General features: G+C 34.8%; 1 protein-coding gene across 2 annotated transcripts in view; it reads left to right on the forward strand.

The window, feature by feature from the left end:
- The window catches only part of CTF18 (P-loop containing nucleoside triphosphate hydrolases superfamily protein), a 28,160-nt gene extending 8,714 nt beyond the window's left edge, over positions 1-19,446 (forward strand). For both annotated transcript variants that reach the window (XM_028082513.2, XM_028082514.2), the window contains exons 8-23: positions 442-549; positions 640-701; positions 1,613-1,657; positions 11,665-11,738; positions 12,437-12,504; positions 14,872-14,940; positions 15,042-15,136; positions 15,222-15,303; positions 15,395-15,473; positions 15,554-15,641; positions 15,730-15,883; positions 16,460-16,648; positions 16,742-16,801; positions 17,484-17,746; positions 18,761-18,866; positions 19,142-19,446. In XM_028082513.2, coding sequence (XP_027938314.2) covers positions 442-549; positions 640-701; positions 1,613-1,657; positions 11,665-11,738; positions 12,437-12,504; positions 14,872-14,940; positions 15,042-15,136; positions 15,222-15,303; positions 15,395-15,473; positions 15,554-15,641; positions 15,730-15,883; positions 16,460-16,648; positions 16,742-16,801; positions 17,484-17,746; positions 18,761-18,866; positions 19,142-19,195 — 1,596 coding nt within the window. In that variant the 3' untranslated portion in view covers positions 19,196-19,446. The remainder of the gene's footprint in view (positions 1-441; positions 550-639; positions 702-1,612; positions 1,658-11,664; positions 11,739-12,436; positions 12,505-14,871; positions 14,941-15,041; positions 15,137-15,221; positions 15,304-15,394; positions 15,474-15,553; positions 15,642-15,729; positions 15,884-16,459; positions 16,649-16,741; positions 16,802-17,483; positions 17,747-18,760; positions 18,867-19,141) is intronic.
- Positions 19,447-21,856: the final 2,410 nt, after the last annotated feature.

Below are 21,856 nucleotides of genomic sequence, written 5' to 3' on the forward strand. Positions count from 1 at the left end.
ACTTTTGAGAGGGTAGAGTTGGGGATCTGAACAAAATGATTATCTGAAGTATTGTTTGTATGCATTTTGTTTTAGAATTGTACCTTTTTTAACAAATTTCCCTAGGTTGAGAGGATTGAAGCTCCTTGCCAATTGTTTCACTTGTAATTGACTAACTACCTTTAATTAAAATACAAATATTTATCACTATTATGTAGCTTCTTCTAACCAAATAAAATTATATCGGATGTTAGAGATCCCGCATCAGCTATTTCAGTTAAATGTCTTTCTAGTTCATATAGTTTAAGATTGGTATACCTACAATGAATAGGGTAGGGGAAGTTGGGATTGAGACGGAGCCCTCTTTTTTAAGGAAAAGTATAAATAACAGTAACATGGAAATTTTTTAATGAAAGTTTGTCATATGAAATCATAAATCTCTATATAAACCAAATCATGCAGATTTCTTCCGAAAGGAAGCCTGATGCGGGGAAACAAACTGTGGGCAAAGGACAACTGGAGAGAAAGTCATCAAAAAAGGGTTCAAAAACTGCTTCACTTTCAAGACCTGTGAGTTTTGGATGTTCTGATGTTCATATTGTTAGTATTGTTTACCAGACAAATCATTTGCAGTGATGATGATATTAATTGTCAATGTAGGTGATATGCATTTGTAATGACCTATATGCACCTGCCTTAAGACCATTGCGTCAGGTAGCCAAGTAAGTTTCTGATTCAGATAACTAATCTCCTAATTTTTTTAGGTGTTAAATATTTCATTCTATCTTAAATTATTTTCTTTGCATATATTTGTTGTTGTTATTTCCCACAATTTTAAAAACAAAATTCAACCGTAACAGCTGCGACTGAAGTCTTATCCTGCTATTTGAGAAAACTTTCATTGGAAATCAATTTCTTAGTTGTTAGAGAATCATGGTATCTCAGTAGTAGGAAGGATTACTGTCGGTTACTCTATTTGTGTGTCATTCCTAGTTACTAGTGTTGTATAATACTAGTTAATTTTGGAAATATTTTTTGTTTTATTTCTTTTCATTTTCTTCCTTCTTTCTATATAATTTATCTCTGCTTATATGAAATAATCGATGAAATTATTTTCTTCATGCTAATATTTTTTGTTCTCTTTAAACTGACTTCGAGTAATGTTTAAGCCATGCACCTAGAAAAACTAGTGTCCTTGCCGGTGGTCAATTGTCAACTACTCTACCAACAACATCGCTTATGTTTTTTTGGCCTTTGCTCAACGGATGCTTACAGTCAGCAGCTATCCTCAGCCAAACCCCTCCTCACTTTTTACAAACTTTTTCTTCCCATTATTACTGAAGTTAAACTGTTCCTCTGAGCTCCAACAATCTATATATAATACGTTCCTTGGCTGTGCTCAAACAAACAAGGATTCGTCCATATGGATAATCATCTTATATTCTTACACCTTTTAATATATTGAATTTCGGATGGCTTTTCTTTTGCTACACCTTTGATTCTTTATCCCTAAATACTTATCTTGTCTATAAGCTAGTATTCCTGTCTTTCCTATTTGCATTTTTTTTTTAATTTGTATGTCCAAATGTGTATATGGTCTGATTTTTGACAACAAACTTCTGTTCCATGACAGGGTTCATATATTTGTTCAACCAACAGTCAATCGTGCAGTGAGCAGGTGATGATTAGCTTGAAATAGTTCATACCTCATACATATATATCAGAAAATTGACGTTAGTAAGACTGTTGATAAAAAACCTTTTTATAGATTATATTAAGATTTAATTTAAATTAAATTAGCGAAGGAGATGATTGAAGTTATCAAGTGTTTGGACGACAATGGTGGAACAAGAATGAGATGCGAAAGAGATGGGGTTTGGGTCCATGGAAAAGAAATTAAGGAGCTTTGTGTACCATCTTAGAGAACAAGAAAATGTAAAGGGGGGTTTTCATATTTTCAACCCATCAAAAATAGTGAGCAAAGGGAGTATTTTATAGAAGCTATCTTTAGGGTACAAGAGTACCAATACAAATATCAAACTAACAAAAAAGGATAGTTTTCATAGCAAACCGATAGTACAACAAACAAGAGAATATTCTAGAATAAGGGAAAAGTAACACGGTGTTATTATTCTCCAATATTTGGGATGAGGTTCTGACAATAATTCTCTCTTAGTTAAATCTTTTTCCTTCTCATGTTCTTATGGTTGATTCTCCTTTCTTTCACCGCGTTCAAGTTTATCTTGATTATATTGATCTACACTCCTATGGTTGTGTTTATTTTCTCCAACTTTCACCTCCTGAACGTCATAGGCTATTGTATGGTTCAAAGGATTTTTTGTGTTATGATGCAACCTCTTGTCACTTTAGTATCTCTAGGAGTGTGGTTCTTTTACCATTAATATATATATATATATATATATATATATATATATATATATATATATATTAACTCTTTTAATGATTTTGTTTCCCTCTCTTAAGTATTTTTATGTTTCTCATTCTCGGGATTTTTTCAAACCATGTCATGTTTATGTGTTGACACTAGCCTGCTGTGGCTCTTCACAACACTATGTCGTATCATACAGAGTACTTCTTACACACCTTGACCAAAGGCTCAAAATTCGGTTTCAACAGTTGAGATTAAAAACAGACAAAATATGTTTGAGGGCTTGATAAGAATCCCCTCTACTATTCTTGATATTTATATATATGATGAAGGAGATACAAAAAAGGTGAAAAACTAAAGGCTGCAGCTAGGTGCTAGGTTAGAGGTTATCCAACACTCAACCTCCTAGCCTACACATCATGATGCCTAGATATATTAATTACTCCTACACTCCCCCTCAAGCTGGAGCATACAAATTGTATGTACCCAGCTTGGAACAAATAAACTCAATTCGAGGTCCTCTTAATGACTTGGTCAACATGTCTGCGAGTTGGTCATTCGATCCCACAAACTCAGTACATATTTCCTTTGCCAATAACTTTTCACGAACAAAATGACAGTCTATTTCTATATGTTTTGTTCTCTCGTGAAACACTGGATTTGAAGCAATGTGGAGAGCAGCTTGATTATCGCAATACATCTTCATAGTCTTGATGTCACAAAACTTAAGTTCTTGAAGAAATTGCTTCACCCATATAAGTTCACATGTTAGTGATGCCATGGCTCTATATTCAGCTTCAGCTGTCGATCTAGCTACTACACTCTGCTTCTTACTTTTCCATGAAATAATATTACCTCCAAGGAATACACAGTATCCAGTAGTAGATCGTCTGTCCATAGGAGATCCTGCCCAATCCGCATCACAATATCCAGAGACATGAAAGCTTCCTCGATCTTCATATAACAACCCTTGCCCGGGAGCCTTTTTTAGGTACCTTAGAATGCGGATGATAGAATTCCAATGGCCAACACATGGAGACTGCATAAACTGACTAACCACTCCAACTGCAAAGGATAGATCTGGCCTTGTAATGGTGAGGTAAATTAGTTTTCCAACCAGCCTCCTGTATCTTTCAGGGTCAGAGAATAATTCACCTTCTTCAGTTGTTAACTTTTGATTTGGGTCCATAGGACTCTCTACTGGTTTACAATCAATCATACCAGTTTCTTGTAGGATATCAAGAGCATACTTCCTTTGAGAGATTACAATGCCATGTTTAGACTGTGCCACTTCAATGCCCAAGAAGTATTTGAGGCTTCCCAAATCCTTGGTTTGAAAATGCCTACACAAGTGCTCCTTTAATTGAGATATGCCAACAATATCATTTCCTGTAATGACTATATCATCAACATATACTATTAGGTAGATACATTTCCCAGGAGAAGTATGCGAGTAAAAGACGGAGTGATCTGCCTCACTGCGTCTCAACCCAAAACTTTGAATAATGGAGCTGAATTTTCCAAACCAGGCACGTGGTGATTGTTTGAGGCCGTATAAAGAGCGATGCAATTTGCACACCATACCAGACTCCCCCTGAGCAACAAATCCAGGGGGTTGCTCCATGTAGACTTCCTCCTCAAGATCACCATGAAGGAAAGCATTCTTGATATCCAATTGATGAAGTGGCCAATGACGAATGGCGGCCATTGCAAAGAAGAGTCGAACAACAGTCATTTTCGCCACAGGAGAGAAAGTGTCACAATAGTCAAGGCCATAAATCTGAGTGTACCCTTTGGCAACTAATCGGGCTTTGAGCCTATCAACCTGACCGTCAGAGCCAACCTTAACTGCATATACCCATCGGCAACCAACTGCCTTCTTGCCCGGTGGGAGGGGCATGAGCTCCCAAGTGTTGTTGTGTTCAAGAGCTTGCATTTCTGCAATCATGGCTTGTCGCCATCCAGGATGATCAAGAGCTTCCTTCACATTTTTGGGAATAGGAACAGAAGACACTAAAGATAAAAAAGAACAATAGAAAGGCGACAATCTGTGATAACTAAGAAAATTATAAATAGGATGGGGGTTCCGAGTGGAACGAATACCTTTTCTGAGAGCAATGGGCCAACCAGAATTACCTTCATCAGGAGGCGTGGGAGCAAGAGACGAAGGAGAAGGATCTGAAGTCGAGGAGTCACCAAATTCTTGGATAATTGGACTATCCGTCAGAGTCCTGTGTGGGAGGTCGGGACTCGGGAAAGTATCAGTAGGTGGGGATAGGGGCTCGGGAGTAGGTGGTGTAGGACTTGGGTTGGCAGAGACATCTGAGATAGGGGACTCAACCACAGGAAGAGGGAGGACTTGTTGTATGACATGAGTGTCTTGAACAGAGGAAGAGAAATAAGGGGTTTGTTCAAAGAATGTGACATTGGCAGACATGTAGTATTTCTTGGTTTCAGGAGAGTAACACCGATACCCTTTTTGAAGACGAGAATAGCCCAAGAAGACACATTTGAGAGCACGAGCAGAAAGCTTATCTAGACCTGGAGACAGGTCGTGAACAAAACATACACAACCAAAAACCCGAGGAGGAATGTGAAAAAGAGGGTTATCTGGAAACAAGATGGAGACAGGGACTTTATGATTGAGAGAGGAGGAAGGCATCCGATTAATAAGAAAACATGCAGTTAAGAGGGCATCTCCCCAATGATGGACAGGGATATGAGCACCAAGCAAAAGTGTACGAGCAGTTTCAACCAAGTGTCGATTTTTTCTTTCTGCTATACCGTTTTGCTGTGGTGTGTGTGGACAAGTGGACTGATGCAAGATACCATGTGAACTTAAAACTGCAGACAAAGCAGATGAGAAGTACTCTTTAGCATTGTCACTTCTTAAGATTTTGATTACTCGACCAAATTGGTTCTTGATTTCGTGTAAAAAAGATGTGAAGATGGATAACAATTCAGAACGATCTTTCATAAGATAAACCCAAGTACATCGTGAAAATACATCAATGAAAGTAACAAAATACCTAAAACCAAAAGACGAAATACGACTAGGTCCCCAAATATCGGAATGAATGATGGAGAAACTAGAATTACATTGTGAGAGAGACTTTTTAGGAAAAGCAGATCTAACATGTTTGCCTAGTTGACATGATTCACATTCTAAGGTGTGGAGACCACTAAGTTCAGGACACATTTTTTTTAATTTAGACAAATGAGGGTGACTAAGTCGATCATGTAACACTTTAGGACTAGGAGCTGCAACACATGACACTCGTGGACGAGATCCAAAATGATATAAACCGCCGGCTTCATATCCTTCTCCAATCTGTCTCCCCGAACCACGCTCCTGTATAACAAAAGATTTGTGATCAAAGGTTACTGAACAGTTGAACAATTTGGTTAACTGGCTTAAGGAAATTAAATTAAAGGGACAATTAGGGACAAAAAGGACAGATTTTAGAGTTAGGGAGGGAGACAGGATGACTCGATCGACAACCTTTGAGGAAGTTTTAGAGCCATTGGCAAGGGTTATAAAATGAGGTTTGTCTTGAAATGAAATGGTTGAGAACAAAGAGGTATTACCAGAGATGTGGTCAGAAGCACCGGAATCAATTACCCATGAATGGTGACTGTCAATGGATTGAGAAATGCAAGCTGTTGAAGTACTCGGGGCTTGAGATGATTGTGTCAGGCTGCTGGACTTGAGACGTAGGTACTCTTGATACTCGTCCTCAGTGAATTTGGACTCAGTAGTGTCAGCCTGAGAGACATTAGCAGTCTTAGAAGGAAAACCATGTAAGGAGTAACAGTTTTCTTGAGTGTGACCCATCCTCTTGCAATACGTGCATTGAGGACGTCCACGGCCTCCACGTCCACCTCCTCTAGGTCCACGTCCTCCTCTTCCTCGAGTAGCAGCCATAACAGATGAATCTACTCGAGCATGAGATTCTTGAATTTCAAGTGTTGGGACTTTCGGGACACGAATCATACGCTGGATCAGGGTGTCCATGGAAGGGACCTCATGAGAGGTCAACAGTTGATCTTTAATGTGATTGAAGTCTGGATGAATGGCGCGAAGAATCATCACCATATAGTATTTGTCCAGCTTCTTCTTCATTTCATCTGAAGCGTCGACTTCGAGAAACATCCGCAGGTCTTCCACGGCTGATTGTGCTTCATTCATGAAGGAGATCATGTCATGATTGGTCATTTTCAGAGATGCCAACTTGTCCGCCGAATCATATAGGCGTTGGATATCGTTGGCATAGATATTCTGAGTCCTCTTCCAAAACGAGTGACATGTTTTGAATGCCCTAAGAGACATTAACAGTCTCGGCTCCACGGATTGCCACAACAAGGCACACAATTGAAAATCTGCTTGCTTCCACTGTTCGGCTTTTTCTTGAGGCACATGGCTTCCGTCTTTCTCAAGGTGGTCATGATGTCCTTGACCAAGGAACCACATCTCGACAGCAGCGGACCAAGAGAGGTAATTTTGTCCATCTAGCTTCTCGGAAGTAATGGAAGGACTTCCAGAGAATGAAATAACACTTCCAGAGGCCATTTCTGATCAAGGGAACAAAAAACAGAGAGCAGAAACGCAGAAACGCAAAAAAACAGTGGAGATTTTTAAACGACCGAGGGAGATGTCCGCAAGGGTGACGTCTGGACCTCACTGAATCGGAGTTTTGAGGGTTGGAACAGCAGCAGAAGACTCCGGCGAGAGCTACGGAGGTGGCGCCGTGAGGTTCCGAGCAGCAGAAGGCGGCGCGTGGGCTGCACGCGCCTGTTCGCAGCGGAGAGAGAAGCGGCGCGTGGCGGCGCGTCGACGGGAGTCTGGTTCCGGCACCGGTGGGGTTGGCTGTCGCTCGGAGAGGCGCTCCAGATCCAGTGGTCGCCGGCGAAAACTGAGGTGGCCGGAGACGGCGGCCGGCGGCGAACGGTGGCGGACTGCGGCGGAACAGTGGCAGACAGCGACGGTTTTGTGAACAGTGGCAGTGGGTAGCTTTGGATAGTGTTTTATGGCAGTGAACAGCTGAAGACGGTGATTAACAGTGACGAATAGCGGCGGACAGCCGCGGACGATGGCAACAAGTGCCAATGGACAGACCAGACGGAAACCAGAGCGGGATCGACCCGCTCTGATACCAAGTTGAGATTAAAAACAGACAAAATATGTTTGAGGGCTTGATAAGAATCCCCTCTACTATTCCTGATATTTATATATATGATGAAGGAGATACAAAAAAGGTGAAAAACTAAAGGCTGCAGCTAGGTGCTAGGTTAGAGGTTATCCAACACTCAACCTCCTAGCCTACACATCATGATGCCTAGATATATTAATTACTCCTACAACTAGAAAGAGATACTCTATCTTGTTTTTTGCTATTCTAGGTTACCAATTCTCCAATAAACATATAATACCCAAAGGTAGATTTTTGTTCATAATATAACTTGCATGGTTTGTAGTAGTATATATTCTAAGGGTCAAACAAAGTGTTTTTTTTTTCTTGAACAACAACCCCTCGAACATGATTTTCAAGTATTGAAGAATTTTGTCATTTTTCTTCGAACATGTACAAAATGACTTACCACACTAAGTGCATAAGTAATGTCTGGCCTCATGTGCAATGAATAAGTAAATTTTCTTACCAATATCTTATATTAAGTCTTTTCTACACGAGAACCCTCTTCAGTCCCAATTTTTGTGATGTAGTTCAGTAGGAGCTTTTGAAGTTCTACATCCTAACTTATACGTTTCTTTGAGGACATTGTTAAGAAAAGAATTTTAAGTTTAACTTAATCTCACAAAACCGGCTTGTAAGGTGAGGTTTGCACCCACTTATATATTATAAATTAGCCTTATCTCTAGTAGATATGGGACTTCCAACACATCCTTTGAGGCCGAGGCATATACAACTCGAGCATTCGAGCGTGGAACTAGACATTAATGAGTGGTTCGATAATGGCATGGAATAATAGATCCAACAAGTTACAAACTTCGCTATGCTAGGCTCTAACCCATGACTCTAATACCATGTTAAGAAGTAGGCTTTAAGCCTAACTCAACTTTACAAAACCAACTTGTAAGGTGATGTTTAGACCCACTTATATATTGCAAATTGACCTCATCTCTAGTTGATGTGAGACTTCTAACAGAGATCAAATACGTAGGGATGAAAATCCTTTTTTTTTTTTGAATAAGCAACCTCTATTCCAAACAAATATGAGTTTTGTGGTGCTTCATTTCAATTTGGGCTGCCAATTTTTTTGTTTCATTATCTCTTGCAATAATCATATCATCCAATAATAGAGTGCTTAATAAATAAAGTATGATCTCTTTGGCTTTGCTTGTATAATAAGGAAACCATTGCTTTCATAATGTCCCAAACCATGCTCTTGGAAATTACTTTAGACTATAAAAAACCTTCTTTAGGAGGCATACCTTATTCCTTCTCTAGGAGTTTAAAATCCTGATGAAGGAATCTCCATGTACGCTTGTTTTATAGTTCCATGAAGAAAGACATTTTGTAAATACTAGGGTAGAATAGAATAATTTTATCGCTAAAAGTACATTAGGTAGACATGCAAGATTGGAAAACTAGTTTTGGAAATATAATAACTCTTAATGTAATCATATCCCTATAATTTAGGGATAGAATCAAATTACTATTATATATGGATATAATCAAATTCCTATTGTATAGGGATATAATCAAATCCCTATTATTCTAGATATAATTAGATTCGTATGATTCACGAATATTTTCATTATACACTTTAATGATATCTTCACATACTAATGTAAGTCCCAACGAAAACTAATTGCTAAAGCAAGAACAACTTGAGCTGTGTTCATTTTTACTATACGAGAAAATGTCTCCTTGTAGGTAACTTCATAAGTTTGAGTGTCTTCTTTTTCAACCGAGTTGGCTTTATATATTTGTCTCTTGTCTTATCTTCCTTATATTTCATTGTAAATATCCATTTGCACCATTCATCTTTTTTGTATCTTGGTTTGTCAACAATCTTCCATTTTAAGTCCAAGGTTCACTTTTTATGGCTTCTTGGATCGAGGTAGGAATTTTTGCAGCATAAATGACAACAATAAAGTTTCGATGTTGATGAGAAAAATTGTTAGTGTAGACTTACTAAGAAATAGGATATTTAACACATTTTCCTTTTCTCAGTGGAATGTGTAAATGCTCTTCAATGAAGAATCCAAACACCCTAAGACAAAGGGTCAATAGCATTAAATGTATAGGGTATATGATGTAGAGGACTTAGTCATTGATTGACTCATTGTTCTCAAACGATCAAGTCCTTCTTTATAACCGTTTCATATCAGACCTTGAAGAAAACTAAAACAAAGACATAACAAAGAACCTATTTGGCAAAAGACCCAAAAAGTTTATATTTACTGAAATTGGAGCCAAAAGAGATGTCATCACTCCTTGGAATGGGTTGAAGAGGTCCAGTCAACACTCTTTGTGGCACCGGATAGTGTTCTTCATGTGTTGATATCGATGCTAGCATGTGATGGGATTTGGCAACTCTATTGTCGATGCAACTATTGGCATTTTGATCGCTGAAGTGGGGTACACCTTTCTGGGTCACCACTAACCTCAATGGCAGTGATGGTGAATAACAACGGTGATGGCTTATGGTGGTAGTGGAAACATAGCTCCCATGATTAGGTTATTTTATCGCCAACAATCACACTAGTTACATTCTTATCGTCTCTATTTGTAATAATTAGTTCCTTAAAATAAGGAAATGAAAATATGCTAAAATAATCAGGAAGATTCTAGGTATACTTTTCCTAATCACTATGGGATATTGAGAATTTTTTAAATTAATAATATGCTATTTACAACATTACCTCTCTAGGCTTGTCATTGGCTCAGATTGTTCTGAAGAAGGTCTTCATAATGATTTGGTAAAAGATATTTATGTGACTCTTCTTCCAGGCCTGTTTTCCTTATCTAATGGCGTGTGCAAGCTTAAAGGTTCTTTGTGTGGCTCGTGACAAGCTCCTTGAAATGTTTTGTTCTACTCTCGTTGGTTTTCTTTCACTTAGTTTATGTCTTCATTCATCATAGAAACATTGGAATTGTTGTTCTTATATATGTTGAAGACAACACGATAATATTGGTTATTGGTTTTGATCGTGCAACCGTTCAATGTCTTGAGCAACAACTCCAAGCTTCCTTTCATTTGAAAGATCGAGTTGTCTTCACTAGTTTTTAGACCTTGAAGTTTGTATTGACTCCCTAAGTGTTTTTCTTCATCACCCAAGTATACAACTGGCTTTTTTCTTTTTGCCTCTCTTAGTTCGGCCACTCCAATGGACACTCTTCGTGAGGTTAGTGTCAACTTTCATTGCGATGAGGGAGGTCTTTTAATAGATCCTTTATTATACTACTACTTGGTTGGAAGTCAATTATATGACCATTACATGCCCTGCCATTTCATTTGCAGCCAACAAGTGAGCCAATTTATGCATTCCCCTTGCATCTTCATATGGCCATTGTTCGATGAATTATTTGTTTCTTAGAAGACACTTCTACTTGCAACCTGTTCCTTCTTATGGAGAAGCCTGCTAGTGTGGTTGCCTACAGTGTTATAGATTTAGCTAGTTGCCTTGATAAGATCTATCACTAGTTGGTGCATGTATCTCGACCCCACACTGCTCTCTTGGAAGTGTAAAAAGCAATCTTGTGTATCTAAGTCCTCAAGTATTAAGCTATGTCTATGGTTTCTTCTGAAATCATTTGGCTCCATGGACTCTTGATTTGGCTACGATTCTTGATAATTCAATTTTTCATGAGGGTACGGAGCATATTGAGGTGAATTTCCATTCTATTCAAGAGACATTGCACATGTTATTTCTTTCCCCATGTTACATCTCAAGTTCAGCTTGCGATCATCTTTACCAAGGCATTGTAGAATATAAGCTTTCCTAATTTGGATATAATAAATTAGGAAATAGAATTATTAGCTACTATTAATGGATCTGTATTATTTAAAGAAGAGAAATTCTGACACCAAGCTTAGAACCAAGTCACAAATTTTTGAAACTTACCAAACTAGCTACTCACTGTTTTTAAGCCACATATTAATAAGATATGGGTTGAGGTTGTACTTATAACTTTGATTGAATTGTAAAATCTACGGATTAGTGCTCGATGTTTCTAGACTACATATTTGATCACCTCATTAATCTTTTGCAGTGTCTTTTCTGTTAATTTAGTTTGATAAATTCATCCTAAAACAAATGATCTTTGTAGGCTGACATACATATGCAAGAAGGAGGGGATGAAAGCCAGTGCAATTGCACTCACTGCTCTTGCAGAATATACAGGTAAATTTTCTTATATTTTATAATTTTGTGCCTTTGTGCAAGTTAATATTATTTGGTGCGGCCATACATTTTTGCATGCTTTAGTGTCTGGCGTTAAGTATTGGGGGAAAAAGTGGAAAGAAGTGTATGTAAGGAGTTTTTTCACTCTTTATACTATCGAATATAGCAGAAAGAATCAATTAGCTGCTGTGTTATAGAAAATGAAACAAAAGGTACAGCATTATATATAGTCAGAAGCTGCTGCTAAACTTAAAAGACACTATAATAGATTACAGCAATTAAAGAAATATACAGTGCAAAATAAAGGGAAATGACATTCACTCACTGGCATACAACAGACTGTCTAGGCTTATGTGCAGCATACAAGAATTCCTTTTCTAGATTTGCCTTGTCTTGACATAATAATGGATCACCATTTTGACCACATTCACAACCTCTCCCATTTCAGCAACAAGAACTTCCATTTTGTGATCTACCATATCCTCTCATGTTCAAAAATATTGTGTTAATCTTTATGTAGTATGGATAGTGTTGTCACATTTTGAATGGTTGATTCATGATAAATGTAATGATTATGTGATGTGTCCATGTTGACACCTTGACTAGTTAAAGATTATTTTTTTGCTCAATGTTACATTCTTCAGTTCATCTTTGCAATCATTTAATCCTTCTCTTTCTGTCCTGTTTTTTAATTACAGAATGTGATATTAGATCATGCTTGAACACTCTCCAATTTCTCTCAAAGAAGAAAGAAGATCTCAATGTGGTAAGATTTCGTGTGATCACGAAGTTTTGATAAATTTTTTAAGGCTAGTGAATTCATAGAAGTATTAAATTTGTTTTATGGATATTGTGCTAGAATGTTTTGAAAGTGGGTGCAACAACCGTTTTTCAATACTAGAGTTGTGGTTTGAGTGAAAAAATGAAATCAAATAGAAAGATAACCGTACATTTTAAAAGAATAACATTTTAAATGTGTTCTCATTTTTGTGGTTCAAAAATGGATAAGAGAGAACAATATTTCAGAGATGTGAATACCTACAATACATTTTGCAATTTTGCCAGACAAAACTTATTGAGAGAAAGAAAAAAGTTGAGTAGTTATGGGTGGTTACAAACAACATATTCCGATCAAGATGAAAGTTACAACATGGAAAGAGGATGGAGAGACCAGTCTAATGTTGGTGGTCGTTGTTAGAGAGGAGGCTAGATGTGTCGCCACGTGCAGTAGTGGCGGCAAGGGATGGGGTGGTGACTGATTGTCGTGTTTTTTCGGTGTGGTTGTCGCTTTATTGGGATGATCACAATTGTTGTGTTGTCGGACTAAATGGCATGACAACAGTGTGGCAACAAGACCAGTATGGGTGTAGGTGAAACACCATGGTTGGGAAAAACCTATTGTTGTAAGTAGGATATTAAATGCATTACTAGAGGTTGGTAGAATATTAAATTTATTACTAAAAGCTAATAGAAGTTCTTAGAAGATTCTAGTGATCTCCTTGTAATTAATACTTTAGGGTTAGAGTTCTCTATGTATAGAGACTAACTAATGTATTGTTTCAAATGAATCAATCGAATAACAATCTTCTTTCTTTTATACTAATTCTTTTTGGTTGGTATCAGAACTCCCAATCTTGGGAGCCTTACCAATGCATTTCTTCTTTACTGTCTTAGTTATGGTTCCTTTTAGGGTTGTCTGAAGTGCATCCATTTCCTTTAAATATTGGGATTGCCCGAAGTGCATCCAACTTGTGGTTTTGTCCATTCTTGCACCCTATTGTTCACCGGAGCTGTTGTCGGACCTTCGTCAGACCTTGTTGGACCTTCGTCGAACTTTCGCAGGACTTTCGCCAAACCTTGTCGAACCTTCATCATGCTTTCGTTAGAGCTGTCGCTGACCCTTGCCAGAGTTGTTGTCGAAGTTGTTGTCGAGCTTTCTTGTTAGAGCTTCTGCCATTGCCATCATCAACATTGTCATGTCATTGCCGCTACCACATCTAGAGTATTTTTGTCTTATTGTTCTCTTTTAATTAAGAGGGAATTCTATTATTTACTTGAGCATGGCAGCTCCATTAAGCAATGTTGAGCTTCTAACTTCAAAGATACATGCAATGTGTTGAAATTGAATGTTTGAAATCTCATTTGGAGTCTACTAGTAAGTCACGTTCTAGTACTTGCTCTCTAGCTATAACTAGTAAGAACTTCAATTCATCTTTTAATGTTTTTAAAACTTTATGTAAGGACTCTTAGGTTCTCAACTCTAGTGCCACAGACCACATGACCCCTCATTCATCTCTTTTAACATCGTATGTTTCCCTTTTCGGTAACCACACATGCTACTGCCAATGGGACTCATATCCCAATAATTGGACGTGATAATGTTTCCTTTTTGTCATCCCTCTACCTTAAAGTTGTTCTTTATGTTCCAAACCTTTCTAATAATCTTATTTTCATTAAAAAACTTATCCATGACCTAAAGTGTTATGTAACGTTCTTTCTACTCATTGTGTTTTCTAGGATCTTGCTACGGGGAGGACATTTGGTACCATTAAGGAACAAGGAGGGTTGTATTGTTTTAACAACTTGGGTTTTAAAGATAATATTAGTAAACACGCGTACCTTTTGTCTCCAATCTTACACAACTTTTGAGTCCTCTCAAATTTGGCTTCTCCATTGTCGTCTAGGACATTCCTCTTTTCCGGTCCTAAAGTTCATGTTTCCTTTCTTATTTTCCAAAAAGTTTGTTGTGTCATTTAGATGTGATGTATGTCAACGTGGTGCTGATGATGATGGAGCTTGAGGATGAGTGTGTTCTCTCTCGGTGCGGGATTGGGGAAGATGATAAGTGTTGCATTAAAAAATTATATTTTATTTTTTATTTTCAACATGGTCATTGAAATGGGGTGACGACGTGACATTCCGTTTGCCACATCAAAAAAAACTAACGTGGTTGCTTATGTTGCTTATTAAGGACTAATTCAATGAATTTTGAAAAGATAGGGATAACTAGAGCAAAATTTGAAAGAGGGACTAAAACCAAAATCACTTAATAGTTTAGGGACCAAAAACATAGTTAACCATTTTCTCTCATTAGATGCTGCATTATTTTTTACTTGTTTTACTTGGTGCACAGTTTGATATTGGTTCTCAAGTAGTTGGCCAGAAGGACACATCAAAGAATGTTTTTGACATCTGGAAAGAGGTAAGACTCACCTCTATTAAATTTTTATATTAATCCAGTAGGTATCTAATATTACAACTTTAATTGACCATGTTCATTATTGATTGGTGTTCTTTGTATAGATTTTCCATAAGCGAAGAACAAAAAAGTCGGAAAGAAAATCTCATAGAGGGAATTCCTTTGACTTTGACTCACTGTACTCCCTTGTGTCAAAACGGTTGGCCATGTTTTACTGTCTTACTTGTTTCTTCCTCTCTTGTTCAAATATATCTTCATGGTAAAATAGGAATATCAATGTGCAGAGGTGATAGTGACTTGATTCTGGATGGAATTCATGAAAATGTTTTGCGGCTCAATTATCATGACCCACTGATGCAGAAAACTGTAAACATTTATCAAACACAACTTATTTCCTTGGATTCATTCACTTATTCTTTTGAATCATTTAGAATTTTGTTTTGATATCTTTCTGAAGGTCAAGTGCTTCAACAATCTTGGAGTTTATGATCTATTGCATCAATATATAGTGCATACACATCAGATGTCCCTTTATGGTAAGAAGATAAATTTCCTACTTTAATTTTTGTTTACAAGTTAAATATCGCTCTTATTTCTCTATGTTTCCTTTCATCAGTATATTTGCCCCTAGTTGCAATTACTGTACATCATATAGTATCTCAAGTTCAGAAACCAAACATTGAGTGGCCAAAGTCCTATCAGAGGTATATCTTGTTCTTCTTGTGTTTTGTTTAGAAAGATTTTATTGTGTACTTTTCGTAGAAAACAATAATGTATCTCAAACATCTTCAGATATCGTACAATGATGACAGAAAAAATGGACATTTTAAATAATTGGCACCACAAAATCCCACCGCATATTGCGAGGCACTTATCAGCTAGTTCCTTTGCGGAAGACTTAATTTCTCCGTTGTTACATATTCTGTCCCCACCAACTATAAGACCGGTGATGTACTAATTCTATTTGTTCTGAATATGGTTTTGTTATCCAATCAGTTTTGTCTCCTTGTCTTCATCCTCTATAATTGCTTGAGTAGATTTAATTGCAGATTCCTTGTTATTTGATGTTCATGTGTGTTTGTAGAGACAGACTATTCTTTGTTGATAAATTATTTGTGGAAATATTTATGACAAAGAAATTGTGAAGATGAAGAAAGCTTTCGTCTTATTATTTATTATTGAATTCAGTTCGAACAAAACCTTACTCCAGTTTGATTTAATCACTAGAACTTATTAATCCCCAATCTCTATATTCACAGCCTTGCAACATTACTGTAAGTCCGTTTTTGCAGTTCTGTTTATGAAGATCCTTCATTGTTATGTTTTCTTTCTTTAATTCTGTTTTTTATCTTTAGCTGTTCTAACTGTATCAGGACCAGATCTTTGATTTTTAATCCAGTGTTTGTAGTAACGGACTTGGTGTCTGATTCTGATAGACAAGTTGACTTATTTGCTTGGTTCAGCCCCAGTTGCACTGCATTTTTTTTTTCTCTTTTTTGATGTGAATTTCTTTTGTCTTTAGGTGGCATTACAATTACTATCTGACACGGAGAAGAATGATCTTGCTCAATTAGTTAGCAAAATGGTATCATATGCTATAACATATAAAACTGTGAAATCAGATATGCTGCATCAAACCCTGAAGTCCGAATTAGCAGATGGTTTGGCACTGTCTTTTGTTCCTCCTATAAGTGACTTTATAAACTTCAAGGTTTGGACTATGGATTGTCGGTCATACTTCTGTCTTTGAAGTATGTCAATCTCAGCCAGATTTTAATATCTTCTATTCTCTACATTTGTGCAGGATTATACTTCAAATCATTATGTGCTTTCTGTAGCTATGAAGCAGCTTTTGGTACATGAGGTTAGATTTCATTAACTTGACGTTTTAGTTTAGTTACATATTTTTCTCATCCTTCTCTATTTAAGGAGGATATTCAAATCTTGGCCTCTGTTTTCTCTTGTATAACTTATTTATATATGTAAAATATGTATGTTGACCAATGATAGTCCTTTTTTTTTTTATATCGAAGTAAAGAAATAAGGTTATGGTATAACAATATAAGTTGCAAACCCAACCGGGTTAGCTCTACAACTTGTATCAACACCTATAGTTATACCCATTTGTATAATTAATGCTTTGTGACTGAAAGGTTAACAATTAGTTTTGCCTAAAGCTTCAAGTTTGAAAGAATGAAAATGAAATTTGAATGTCAAATATAAGGTGCGTTTGTTTGTGCTTATTTTTTTGAGAATTTTTTTTTAATAAAATAAGAAAATTTATGTTTTTTTTTTTGTTTGTCTAACTTGCTTATTTTAAAAATAAATATTTTTATGATTTTTTTTAATAAGAAAGTTCCATCTACTTGTAAAATAAGTGATTTTTTTTCTTAAATTTGCTTATTTCAGACATACTTATTTTTTAAGTTTAAACAAACTGACTCATAATCTGACTATCCAAAACTTATTCAAATTATGGTAGTTATGTTAGGGATGTCTATATCCATTTTTATTTGTATTTATGCTCCATTATTTTATGGTTACAGGTTGAAAAGCATAAGATTTTACAAGTTGGTGTTGACAAAACTAGGGCTTTAGCAAATGAAGGGCATGAAATCATTGAGATTGGAACTCCCAACATCCCATTAGCCAATACCAATGTTGTGGCAAGGAAATCCAATGCAAATCCCACAATAGTTTCATCCAACTTGAATACAGATAAAAGTTCAAGTGCAAAAGATATTGGAAAACCACAAAACGTGGGAAATATTAAAAAAGCAACCAGAAGTTCCTCCAGTTTCTTTGATAGGTGATTCTTCCTGAGTTATTTGTATGTCGAGTCAATTATTACTTCTTAAAGCAAATAATGATATATGAGAATCATGTTTGCTAAACTAATCTATATACTGTAATAACAGCTTCTAATTTGGGAAACTTAATTAAGGGTCTGAAATTGGAAACTTATTGTCTTTTTAAATTGAAACCTAGCTGAAGTCACATATTCCTTAATAAATTTGTATGGCCAGGTTGAGATATTTCCTGGGCTGGCATGGTATTGATTTCAGTACCTAAAGAGTATTTCTAGAATATCTTAATTCAAATTTGATGTGTATAATGAAATCACGTCTTAGACCTCCTTTAATGATTTTTTATACTAGGAGAACAAAAAAGGGCTCAACGTGAAGTGGTTCTTTAACTGGGTGAAGCTTCTTTGGAGAAGTTACTTGGTTAAAGTTGTTATCACTGTTATCAAATAGAAAAATTTAGGAGGGAAAAGCACCTTGGAGTTGTAAATGGTTGATTAGGAGAAATCACGCACTCCAAAATCCTTGTTCCAAGTAGGTTCAGTGCAATAAATCTCTTTGGTCTAATCTCCCGTAGAAGTTACCCAGATTCATGATTTTTGAAACAGTTATACCATTTCTTACCTATATCTTGTCAAATTTAGTACGAGAGCACATTATTTTGTCTTACAGTTGTTCATAGTATATCACTATGTTTATATCTGGTAAAAATATTGATTTTGTTGGCAGATGCATCAAGCCTGGATCAAGGTTATTTTAATTATTGTTTTTTTCTTTTATTTTTATTTTTGACTTTGGTAAAATCGGGCAAAGACACAATGCTTCACAGAAAAAATGAAAATCTCCTCTTCAACTGATTACTACTAATTAAAAAAGATTTTATGTCCATTGATTTTTGTAATGGTTCCACTTGGATGTTAATATTGTACTGTTGGGTTAATGGATGGCAATTATTCCTTACTAAATGATTGTCTTTATATAGTCATTATTACTGCTTATCTTTCTTTGCTTCATGGCAGGTTTAAAAAGGTAAATATTAAGGGCGTAGAAAGTAATGACAGATCTCTACCAGAAGAAGCTATCTTGGAGAAAGATCGATACCCTTTACTTTTTAAATACAATGAGGTACACTACATTTCTTTAGTAATGAATGAAATGGAAGTTTCTTATTTTATCTTGCACATGATAGAAAAAAAATGTAATTGCATTTAATTAATAAAGATGCATTGTTGTGATTTCAAAGCCATTCATTCGATAGCATTGGAGACGATAAGAGAAAGATATTTGCAAAATCATTGCATTGAGTTTCACTACTTTTAAGAAAATGGAGCTATGATTTAAGTTAATAGCAATATTTGTTTCGTTAATACGGTCATTGTGTCTTGTTGATTTCTTTGCAGGGCTTTACTAATGCAGTCAAAAGGCCTGTCCGTATTCGGGAATTTCTATCTTAATGGGTTTAGCAAATAATATGTTCATCTTCATGGGCTCCCCTTGTTCCCTTTCGATTAGCTTTGTTGTATGTTTCAAAATCAAAGTTCTTGCCAATTTTAGTTGTGGTCTTGTTTTCTGTTTATCATTTTCACTTACAAAATGAAGGGGAATGGAGTGGCAGGGTCAACCAAACTAATTGTTTATGATTACAGTTTACTCATCTAAAAGTTAATTTGTTCAGCAAAAACTAATTTTCTATGTTTACAGTTTATCATGACATTGCCAGATAACACCCAACCAGCCCCTACTCCACAGAGCTAAATTTCAATGCAGATTTTTATATAGACAATGCAATGCTTGTTGAATCTTGTCAAAATGTGAATTGGAATTCAAATTTGGGAGTAAACTACTATTTTGTCCCTCAAAATGTATTCCATTAAATTATAAAACTACAGAAATATCATATATGTTTTTCAAAATTTCTCGTTTTATCCTTACCTTTAAAATTAAACACTTACTATTTTGTTTCCTAAATATAAGTTAACATTAATTACTTAAATCATACATCTCTTTATAAATTTTAATATAATTGACAGATTTATGCTTTTAAAAACTCGTTTATGAATTCTTTTCTTTTAGATCGTATGGCTAAATATATGCACTTTTAAGGATTTAGTTAATGGTTTATTGTTGCACTTTTTGAATATTGTTGGTCAAAATTGTTTGATATGGGTTGAGGTGGTTGTGGGACTATTTCCGACAAAAAGTATGTTGATTACTTAAAATTGTATAATTTCAAATTTCACTTATGAATAAGAATTTAATATTTTTCATATTCTTTTCTTTTTAAAATTCTTTGTTTCTTTTTTATAGGGTTAAGTATGTTTTTAGTTTCTGAATTTTGATCAAAAATTAGAATTCATCCTTCTCTGAAACATTGATACATTTTGTTCCTAAATTTTAAAAATGAATGAACATAATATTTTTAATTCAATTACGTTAATTTTTTTATGTGTCGAATATGTTTCATGTTAGTATTGAAGTTGTTTACAATGTTTGACACATTTTCGGTTTAATATCTGTTGACAAATGTGTTCAATATCTCAACAAAAGTTAACATAATTGAATTAAAATGGCTATATTCATTTATTTTTAAAATTTTAATATCAAAATATATCAAAGTTTTAGACAAATTTTAATTTTAAGTTAAATTTAAAAAATTAAAAACATACTTAATCCTTTTTATATCTTCTTGTCAGCTTTATTTTGGTTAAGATATCATTAGGTCACTTTCATTTATGTTTTTTTTTGACTAATATTGTTGATGGTTTCTTTCATATTAAAGTTGTAGGTGATTATTTTTGGTAGTTAGTATTCAGGAGTCTTTCTGCAAGCTATACCTTGATATGGGTCAATGTTATTTTTCGATTAATATTAGTTAAGATTTTTTTGGCTAACATCAATGATAATGGGTTTTCCTAGTGTTAAACACATTTTTTGTTGAACGAGATCATTTTCAGTTAATGTTAAACTATTTTTCCACTTGTGCATGTCAATATTTTTTTTCAATGTGAAAAATGTTATTGTTTGGTTGATAGTGCTGAGATTGTTTATCTGGTGATGTAGGTCAGGATTATTTCAGGATCAACATTAGTCATGATTTACTTTGACCAGTATTATTGATGCTATTTTTTTTTTAAATGTCTATCATATATTTTCACGAATCTAATTTCATTGTTGAGTGTTGTTGTGTTATTCTCTGCTAAATATTTAAAACACATTGTTTTATTTTTTTAAAGATAATTTTAATATATTTTAAAATTTTAAAATTAATGATCATTGATATATTTTAAAAATACAATAGAAAAACAATAGAGAAAAACTAGTAGAAAATTCAAACTCATCTTTTCACTTGAAGTCTGTAAGAATTGTTTTATATTTGAGAAATTGTTTTTCATTGTTATTAGGATTTTTTTTCTTTCGAATGTCGATAGAGAAATATTTTAACCAACCATTGCTAGGATTGGCCAATGTTTGCCGGGCAAAAACTTTCAACTAATAAAGATATAGAAGTTGCAAAGTAAATCTAGGCAAAAAAACAAAAAAAAAAACTAATTTTTGTCACTAAAATAATTATGGTTAACATAAATTAAAAATAGCATATTAATCTATAACTATATATAAAAAAAACATACACCATCATCTTTTGCTTTTTAATTTTATCTTAATTACTATTTTTTATTTTTAAATAATTATTCATAATAAAAAAAATTATTTTTCAATTTTATCATTTTAGTAACTACTTTTTCAAATTTAAATAATTACTCATAATAAAAAAATATTTACCCAATGTTACTTATAATATTTTTTATTTTAATAACTAATATTTATTTTATCTATGACTATATTTATAATTATGTATTTATAACTAACTACACATGTTTTTAAAATTTTACCCTTTTAATTATTATTTTTAAATTTAAATAATTTATAGAAAATAAACACTTTGTTTATTGAAACGTTTTTGGTGCACTTTATAAAAAACAACCTATAAGCTAATGTGTACTGAAAATTTATTAACCTGTATTTTTTAAATTATTAATTTCTATTTAATGTTAATATTTTTTGTTATAATTGAAATATTCTATAAAAAATTAAAATTGTCTCATCAAAAAAATTAT

This window comes from Vigna unguiculata, chromosome 7, assembly GCF_037176805.1.
Source record: "Vigna unguiculata cultivar grain cowpea cultivar isolate G323 ecotype 2 chromosome 7, ASM3717680v1, whole genome shotgun sequence".
NCBI classification, from domain to species: Eukaryota; Viridiplantae; Streptophyta; class Magnoliopsida; order Fabales; family Fabaceae; genus Vigna; species Vigna unguiculata.